The following is a 9,473-nucleotide window of genomic DNA, read 5'->3' on the forward strand; positions in this document are numbered from 1 at the left end:
TTGCCTTGTTCGTCCAATGGGAGAAAGCGCTAGCTCAGGATCTGGAGAGCGGGCCCGGGTTTCAGCTGTTTTCAGTTCCAGGGTCCTTAAGTAAGGTCACCTCAGGCACTGGCTGTTTTGTTGTCTGCAAAATAGAAATTAAGAGGCTCCTCTGGCCTATTCACAGGGATGCAGACAGAACAGGAAGGTTTAGGGAGGGTCTGTGCATAATCACTATCATTGTTGTTATGTGGCCACGTCTGGGCTGATTCCAACATGGTGCTACTGGGGGCAAGACCTGGCATTCAGTCCGTCCATAAACTTGTTTTTGTCGCTTGAAGAGAAGCTGTCCCGGATACCACCCGCATCCCCACCTGGCAGCTGCATAATACAATCAATCCCACGCTGGGGATTGAGCTGAGCGGCACCGGGTGCAGCATCGGGCCTCCCCTCAGCTGACCAACTCCTCCAGCAGAACGTGCTGCTGATGGGGAGGGTGGGCTACTTCCTCGTGTGGATGGAGGGTTGTGCTGAGCAACACAGATGTTCAAGAGGCATTCTTCGATTGCCCGGCTGCACACCACTGCCCCCCTCCCAACCCCTGCCCCACACCAACCCAGCCCTGCACTTGTGAGAAAGGAAGACCCAGGGATGGGGGTGAAGGTGGGATGCTGGCACCTGAGATGCTGCTGCCAGTGTTTGTACCTGCCTCTGTCCACTGACCCACTGGGAGGCTGGGGAAGGATTTGACTCTACTCTTCAGAGCGCATTATGTTTTTACTAACCGGGTCATCTTCTACAGGCCCTGGCTTAACAAGAGAATCTGTTTTGTCAAATGGCCCCACATGTTGCTCTGATTTGGGCCTCTTTTGCTCAAGCAATGCCTCGACAATCTCCAGGCCTTCCTGTCCTCACCCCTTCTGTGGTTTTAACCTTTCCTTCCCTGACCAGCTTTTCTGGGCTGTGTCACCCTACTCTCTCAGGTGAGGACCTCTTCTCCTCCTGTCTCTCTCTTCTGACCCTTTACTCCCAGGCTTTGCTAAAGAACAGCAACTCTTAGATGCCCCTCATGGAAACCTAAATTCCAAGAGGCACAAAAAACTTACTACTTTTCCTTATTGTCTGGTGATTCCTGTATTCCTAGTAAGTAAACTCGAGAGCTAAAGTTATTGAGTGCAGACTATGTGTTCAGCACTGATCTAACCACCTTGGTAGGGGTGCTGTGGCATACCACCAAGATTTCTTGTTTGGGACCGAGGCCCTCATTCTCCAGCCTGTGGTCTGCTGTAGGCTCACAGCACAGTCTCTCTGGGAGTTGCCCTTGACAGAGGCAGTTGCCTTGAGATTAAGCATCTTCTTGGGGCCACCTCATACATTGAATGATTAATGTGAGGTACAAAGGCCTGCCCCCTTGCTTTAATGGGGGCATCCCCTGGGGCCAATGGTGGTCTCTATCACAGCAGCATGGCATTTAACTCTTCCCTCTGTCTAACCCTGCTTCTCTCACTCCCTCTCTGATCTGAGAACTTTCCCCAGCAAGGCAATGCCTCAGGGGAACTGCATTTCCTGTCTCCTAGGGAACTCTAAGAACTCATGTAATCCTCATAACTTTATGAAATAGGTGTATCATATTTTCATCTTAGAGATAAGGAAACTGAGGCACAGAAAGATTAAGAATCTTGCCCAAGGTCTCCCGTTAGTAAGTGGTGGAGCCGTGATTTGAAACCTGGAAATCCAGCTCTGGATTCCACACTCTAAACCTCACATGCAGCCTCTTCAGTAGCAATTCCAAGGGAACTGAGGGGCAACGGGGGTGAGGGGTGGGGGTGGCTGCAAGGCTTTCATGGGAAGATGGGGAGAGAGGGAAGATGTCCTTGATCTCAGAGATAAGGACACTGAGTTAGCTGCTGCTTAAACCCAGGGTCGATCATTTATCAGTTTACAGAGGTGTTGGGATTCTAATTTTGGGTGGTAGGGCAGTGGAAAAAGCATGGGAAATTCATATTTGAATGCTGGCATAACACTAATTGTGTAAGGCTGAGCAAATTACGTAACCTGACTCTTAGTAAAAATGCCTGGCATACAGATGCTCAATAAAGAGCCCCCCGACCCCGGGCCGTTTGTCTGCTAATTCCAACCCTCTTTAACTTTCTGACTCAGTTTCTTCATCTCTGAAATGGAGGTGATGGGATGGCTCTTCGAGTAGGAGCACAGTAAATGGTTGCTATCAGTATAATCACGACGCCGTCTTGCCGGGCTAGCGCCCCTCACTCCCGTCCTTCAGGGCCCCGCAGGTTCAGGCTCAGGCTGTGACTGGCACTGTGTGTGTGCCTCCCCAACGTGCCACCCCCTACGCAAATCCGCCTGCTACCGCTGACTTGGCTTTCTGCTTTTACTAGAGGCCGACGGGTTTTTTCCTACTAAACTGAGTGGGCGCACCTCGTCCCGTGTAACTTCCCTGCTGCTTCTCCCTCCGCGTGGCCGCGTCCGCCCGGAGGAGGGGGCCGCCGCGTGCGCCCAGCGACTCACAGCTGCGTGCAAGTGGCGGGCGCCCCGCCCCGTCGATCTCCCTGGCCCCGCCTCCACCTTCCACCTCCACGCTTCGATTGGTCGGTGGCGCGCAGCCCCGCCCCACTCCCTCCGAGGAAATAAAAGCCGCGGTAGCTGCGCCTCCTTGCGTGCAGTCCGATAAAGCTCAGGTTTGCTCAACGGTGCCAGTCGCGCCTCTTGCCCCTCTGCCTCGTCGCGCTCGCGGCGACCGCTGGAGCCCATCACCATCCTCCCCACGACGTGCTGCTCTGAACCCGCAGCTATGTGCCGGACCCTGACCGCCTTCCCCACCACCTGCCTGGAGAGGTAAGAGAAGCTTGTCCCATGGAGCTTGCCAGCCGCCCAGAGGAAGAAGTCCTAGTCCCACCAGTCCTTAAGGAGTGGAGTGGCAGGCTTGGGGACCGGGTGGGCGGGAGAATGAGACTCTACTGACTTGAGAGGAGAGGCAGAGGTCACCTTAGTTCCACGTTCTCAGATGCTTCCCTTAGAGTCCTAGAGACGCCACGGGCCAAGAGAAGGGAGGAGGAAAAACAAGGGGAAGTGGAGGGACCACTGTTTACTGTTATAGCCCAGCCTCTGACAAATGGCAGTCCTCAGGTGACCTGCCAAAGATCGGCTACACGAAGAGCACGTTGGCATCAGCAGGCAGAACTGCCTTTCTAGTTTCTTAAACACTGGGTTTTCATTCTACAGCCCAGATCTAGGAGCATGAGTCCCCTTGCCCTGAGAAGGCAGGGAGGTGTGTTTTGGGTCCACCAGTGAGGGATGTGCCCACTTCCCAGGGAGCTACTCAGCCACCTCTAGCCCTTGCTGGAGCTGGTGGCTGTGAAGGCGAAGGCAGGAATCAGTTTCCACAAAGTTCCAGAAATATTCATGACAAGCCTAGAGGGTGCCGAGCTGCATTCTGCTAATCAACAGGCACAAATATAGATTAGTGTGACTTAAGTGGGAAAGAGGCCATGTATGCTGTGCTCTGAACCCAGAAAGTGTAAGTCCTACTGAGGAACAGCTGAAACATTACTTTCATTGTTCTGGGTTGGTGATATTAAGAAGAGAAGCAAAGTTTAGGCCCTGGGAACAGCTGAAGGTTCCCAGGAACCCTTGAGGCTGGAAGGTGGGTGGCACCGGCCCCAACTCTTCTGGGACGCCTCTTTGCCCTGGCTGAGCAGATGGGGAATCCTCCCATGTGCCTGCTTTGTCTTCCAGAGCCAAAGAGTTCAAGACACGGCTGGGGATCTTTCTTCACAAATCAGAGCTGGGCTCTGATACTGGCAGTGTTGGCAAGTTCGAGTGGAGTAGCAAACACGGCAAAGAGGGGTGAGTCCTGCTGGCCGGCCTAGGGCCCTAGAGGGGAGGGATCCAGATCGAGGAGAGGAGCCACAAGGAGGAAAATACAAGCAGAAATTAGGACGTGTGAGGGTGCATCTTGGTGACCCCTTCCTGAGGATTTTAGTGAAGATTCCTGCTGGTCTGCTATGGGTGATTGGGTCGGTGGCTCCAGGGTTCTCGGCCCACCGACAGATATGTGTGCCCAGGGTGGAATGTCTAGTTACCAGACTCCTCCACCTGCAGATGTCACTGTCTCTGCAACCAGGGCTAGGACAAGGTCTAAGAACACTTGAGGCTTTTCAGTCAATGACTTTACTCCCATTAGTGTGCACTTTGCCTGTAAGCCCTTTCATATTGAAAATCAACACTGCCAGGTGCTGCTCTAGGCTCTGGGGTTATGGGTAGACTTAATCTCTATTCCTGAGGCCCTTATTTCCACGAGGGGAAATGTAGAAAACAAAGCCCACGGTCAGAGGAATAGAAACAATTTTGGACTGTGAAGAGACAGTCTTAGAGTTATCTACTGAGGACTAGAAGGCCCCTGGCTTTGGTTTCTCATTACTGAATTAATTGTCCCCTACAAAAATACCTGTAGCCTCAACCAAGGGTTGGAGGAGTCTGCTCCAGTAATCACTTTGTGTGAGTTCTACAACCTCCATGAGAGTTCTGGCTAGGATTTATGCTAGGCATTAGTTTGTTGATTTTTTTTTAAGTAAAATCTTTGCGTTTTGTTTTGTTTTCTAGCAGAAACTTCTCAGAAGATGTGCTGGGGTGGAAAGAGTCATTTGACTTGCTACTGAGCAGTAAAAGTGAGTAGGATCCTGTTGTGTCCGTCCGGGGGTGGCACATGTGTACCCATGTGCTTTGGAGCCAGCCTGAGGGATGCTGAAAGCGTGGGCAAAATAATAGTTGTAGTAATAATAATAATGATCCATCCCCTAGTGTGCCAGCCTCTATTCAGAATACAAAGGCAGGTCCTTGTTCAAGAAAATTACATCCTAAAAATAGAGCCATTAACTACAATTGCTGTCTTTCTTCTTTGATTCCTCGCTGTCCCACTGTCTGACCTGTCTCTCCCTCTCTCCCCTCAACCCCAGATGGAGTAGCCGCCTTCCATGCTTTCCTGAAGACGGAGTTCAGCGAGGAGAACCTGGAGTTCTGGCTGGCCTGTGAGGAGTTTAAAAAGCTCCGGTCGGCTACCAAGCTGGCCTCCCGGGCTCACAAGATCTTTGATGAATTCATCCGCAGTGAAGCCCCAAAAGAGGTCAGAGCCTCCACATGTCCTGTGGACCCTCCACCTGCCTGCTCCTTCCCCACTGAGAACTGGGGGTGGTGGGTGTCCATCAGGGCAAGGGTTGAGTATAGAGAGTGATCTTATTTTGCACAGGCATGAATGGGCTTCTGTGGCTGGAGACTAGGAAAACCAGGTTCTGTGCCACTCATGGGTGCTGTTACCCTCAGACTCGCTGATGGGGCTTAGAGGGGTTGGCAGGTGTTTTGGCTTTGGTGCATACCTGCTTTTGTAAACTAAGCCCTTATTAGAGGGTTAAAATATACAAGTGGGGAGACAGGTCACCCTAGGGACCTTGTGTGACCTGCTTCAGTCCCCTGGCTGACGGTGCCTCAGGCTGGTTGGTATGTGGTTGGTGAATTTTTCCACCTTCCCTCAGGTCTCCATGGCTGGCCTCAGCGTTTGGTAAAGTGCACGGGGCCACCTTGTGGAGAGAATATAGTAATACCTTGCTTTTGTATCCTATTTTGTATTGTATTTTCTGAGCACTTTAATTTTTACCACATTATTCCATAAAAGAGTTATTGAGCACCATTTACATGCAAGGCACTGTTATAGTTATTAGAGACATGGCAGGGACAAAAGTCTCTACCCTAATGGGAGAAGATGACAATAATGGTGAAATACATAAATATATGTCAGGTGATGGTGCGTGTTTTGATCCAAACAAAGCAGGATTTGAAAGGGAGCACAGGGGGCGCCTGGGTGGCTCAGTCGGTTAAGCGTCCGACCGGCTCAGGTCATGGTCTTGCGGTCCGTGAGTTCAAGCCCCGTGTTGGGCTCTGCACTGACAGCTCAGAGCCTGGAGCCTGCTTCAGATTCTGCATCTCCCTGTCTCTCTGACCCTCCCCTGTTCATGCTCTGTCTCTCTGTCTCAAAAAATAAATAAACATTTAAAAAAAAAAAAGGGGAGCACAGGAGTACCGGATGGGTGGACGTGTGAGGTCTTTTTGTTTTTACAAAGGGAAGTGATGGGTGGGCTGTTCCATAAAGTGACATATGAACAGATAAGGGAGGGAAGAACATTCTAACACAGGAAATGGCAAGTGCAAAAGCCAGAGAACACATGTCCTAGTTACTACGAACCAGGCAGTGAGCCCGTGTGGAGCACGGAGAGTGAGGGAGGGAGAGTAGGAGATGAGGTCAGACAGGTGGCCAGATGTGGGCCTAGGTGGCCCTGCGGGCCCAGCATACACTTTGGCTTTTCCTCCGAGTGACCAGGGAAGACAACACTGCTGCTGACAGACTGACTTGAGTTTGAAAAGGCTCACTGTAGCTGCTGGCTGGAGAATAGACCACAGGAGTGAGGGTGGAGGGGAGAGACCAGTTAGCAGGCTCTGACACTAACCTAGGAGAGAGGTGATGGCGAATTGAACCAGGACTGTACAGAGGCAGGGATGAAATGGGATTGGATTTGTATATATTCTTTTTTTTTTTAATGTTTGTTTATTTAAAGAGTGAGTTCATGAGAGAGAGTGCGTGTGAGTGGGGGAGAGGGCAGACAGAAAAGAGGAGAGAGCATCCCAAGCAAGCTCCACACTCATGACCATGAGATTATGACCTGAGCCCAAATCAAGAATCAGAGGCCCCGGATTTGTATACATTCTTAATATGTTCTTGATAACTGAGAGATTTAATGGCAGATGCTGGATCTGAGGTGGGGACAGGCCCACAGTTGAAAAGCCAATTAATGGTCAGCTCAGGAGACCCCAGCTTCCAGGTTCACAGTCGGGTACCCCTTCCACTGCTGCACCTGCCCATCAGGCCCTCCTCGGCCCCCTGACCCCTTGACCCCCTCGCCTTGCCCACTCTCCACTCACCCACATTGTTGCCCTCCTTCCCACAGGTAAACATAGACCACGAGACCAGGGAGCTGACCAGGACGAATGTGCAGGCCGCCACAGCCACTTGCTTCGACGTGGCTCAGGGGAAGACCCGCACCCTGATGGAGAAGGACTCGTATCCGCGCTTCCTGAAGTCACCTGCTTACCGGGACCTGGCCGCCCAAGCCGCGGCTGCCTTGGCCTCTCCGTCCAGCTGCGGCCCGGTGGAGCCCTCACACACCTGAGCCTTGTGGCAGTGAGGAAGCCAGCCAGGAAGAGAGGTGGAGTCGCCCATCCCTGAGGCAGGTTCTGCAAAGCAGGCCCGAGAGGACAGTGAAGGAAAAAGCCCATCTGGCCGCCTGTTTTGGAAGCAGCGCCCTCTCCTCTAGATACTGTGGGACTGAATTCTGTGCAGGAGTGGGTCCCCCCACCGCCCGCTTCTAGGACCAGCGGATAGGGCTGGAGATGAGGGTTGTGTGGGGCTCTCCGGGGAAAGGAAAGGTGGTGGTGGAGTGATCATTGGCTCTTGTTCTCCACGGGGCAGGAAATATTCCAGCCTGGATAAGGGGAACTTGTAAACGAGAGAGGGGAAGACCACCAGATCAGCTCTTCCGCCTGTTGAACAGCTGACTCCGATTGCATCCTGTTTTCCTAGTTCCCAGGCTGTCCAGGACACAGAAGGGCATTCCCAGTCTGTCCCCTTCACCTCTGGGCTGTCCAAGGGTCGCTTAGCTTGCCCTTCTTAACATTCCCGTGTCCAGCCTCGCAGTCTTATTGAGGCTGGAGAACCAATTTGATGCTTTCCCCAAGCAAGAGTTTTATACCTCAAAAACTGGCTTTTTGAGCCCCTTTGCAAGTCAGTAGAGAGCCTGGAAAAGGGGCCATCTTGCGCCTGTGAAATTAACCTTGGTGCTCTTGGTGACCTTTGTAGGTGGTCCCTGACCCTGTGCCTGCGGCAAGGTCCGCCTGTGAGCAGGGCCTGTGGGGCCTCTTGCCGGGCTGTGCCCTCTCGTGGCTCCATGCTGCCCTTGAACATAGGGCCCATGAGGAGGCAGGTGTGGGGCCCCTCAGTGAGTGGCTAGCCCCGCTCTTGGGCCCAGCAGGGTGGAGCTAGGGAGAAAAGGGTCATGAGAACTCTCTTGGCAGTTTCCAAAAGTTCCATTGAAATCAAGCCAGTATTTTTTGTGGGTGTGAGAACAGGGAAAAAGAGCCGCCCTCAGTGGAGGGGGAGCCTTGTGTTTCTTTCCTGTGGATGTGAGGTGCCCTTACCAGAGTGTGGGGGGAAGTCGGGCCTGGAACCGAGATGGCCCTCGGAAGACTTTAGAAGCTGGGAGTGCAGCTGGGGGGAGAGACTGCTTGGAGGAGGCGGACTGGGAGAAATCAGAACCTGCTTGTCACCTCAGGGCAACACCAAACACCTATTTTGTGGTGAGACTTCTGCACGAGCCCGGGCCACGGAGGCAAATGAACCCGGCAGCCCCGTTATGCCCCAGGAAAAGCAACACTGTTCTCTCTGCGCTGTGAGCTCCTCCAGGAGAAAATTATTTAAGTATAATGTATTGTTGGTTTTGTGACCATTGTCATAGCATATTATTTTATTACTGTTGTGTGGTTGCTGTTGTTATTTATTATTATTGTAATTTCAGTTTGCCTCTGCTGGAGAATCTCAGCAGGAACTGGCAGCCTGACTGTCTCCCTCTCCACCAGACTCTACCTCTACGTGCTGGGAACCTCTTAGCGCCTGTCAGGGACTCCTCACTGGTTAAATATTTATTTATTGTTGACAATGGAGCTGGTTTCCTAGATAGGAATGTGTACTCAATCCCTGTTTCCCTGTTTTAACATGTTATATTCTTGTACAATAAACATAAAGCCCAGATATGAGATTCTGTCTGCGGGGGCTGTGCGGTCTGGAAGAGGTGAGGAGAAACGCCATGGAAAGCCTTGTGGGGGAGCTGGCCTCCGGAAATCCCTCAGGGCACGAGGGAGAGCTTTTGTGTTCCTGGCAGAGGCACAGGGGAAAGACCCATGTTTGTCTGGTGACTGGCAGAATTGATGAGGAGGGGCTAGGTGCTAAGGGTGGCCACCAAGATTGGTAACTTCCTTCAGCTGACGATGGCCCCAGCTGGTGTCTGGCTGTTGTGTTGATTGGACCCTGTCAGCCTGCTGTCATTTCGGAGCCCATGGCCTTTGCCTGGCTGACGCAGCACGAACCATTCCCAACTCTGCCTCTAACAGACACACAAGGGGCGGGACTCCTCGGTCGAGTAGCCACATGTTTTCACTTAGGGGGTGGCTTTTGGGCATCTTCACTTTTGCCCATTCTTAATTTGCACTAGAATTTCATGCACATTCAAAGGATTCATATTTCTAAAATAATTTCGTAGAAGTCTTTGAGATGAGCTCCGGGAAGCCACTCTGTCTGCAAGGCCGCTCCACTCCAGGGGCTGAGGGGAGTAAGGGGGTTGAGCTGGGCTTGCAAGAATCTGGGGGTAGGTTTG

General features: G+C 52.2%; 1 protein-coding gene across 2 annotated transcripts; it reads left to right on the forward strand.

Annotated features, from left to right (window-relative positions):
* Window positions 1-2,668: 2,668 nt before the first annotated feature.
* RGS16 (regulator of G protein signaling 16) lies at window positions 2,669-8,856 on the forward strand. Of its 2 annotated transcripts, none has more exons than XM_007096208.3 (5): window positions 2,669-2,835; window positions 3,736-3,846; window positions 4,603-4,667; window positions 4,956-5,122; window positions 6,996-8,856. In XM_007096208.3, the coding sequence occupies exons 1-5, from the start codon at window positions 2,792-2,794 to the stop codon at window positions 7,215-7,217; spliced, it is 609 nt and encodes a 202-aa protein (XP_007096270.1). In that variant the 5' UTR covers window positions 2,669-2,791; the 3' UTR covers window positions 7,218-8,856. The 2 variants fall into 2 exon arrangements, with proteins under 2 accessions (XP_007096270.1, XP_007096271.1); XM_007096209.3 differs by having other exon boundaries at window positions 4,606-4,667.
* The last annotated feature ends 617 nt before the right edge of the window (window positions 8,857-9,473 follow it).

The sequence above is a fragment of the Panthera tigris genome, chromosome F3 (genome assembly GCF_018350195.1).
Source record: "Panthera tigris isolate Pti1 chromosome F3, P.tigris_Pti1_mat1.1, whole genome shotgun sequence".
In the NCBI taxonomy this organism is placed as follows: Eukaryota; Metazoa; Chordata; class Mammalia; order Carnivora; family Felidae; genus Panthera; species Panthera tigris.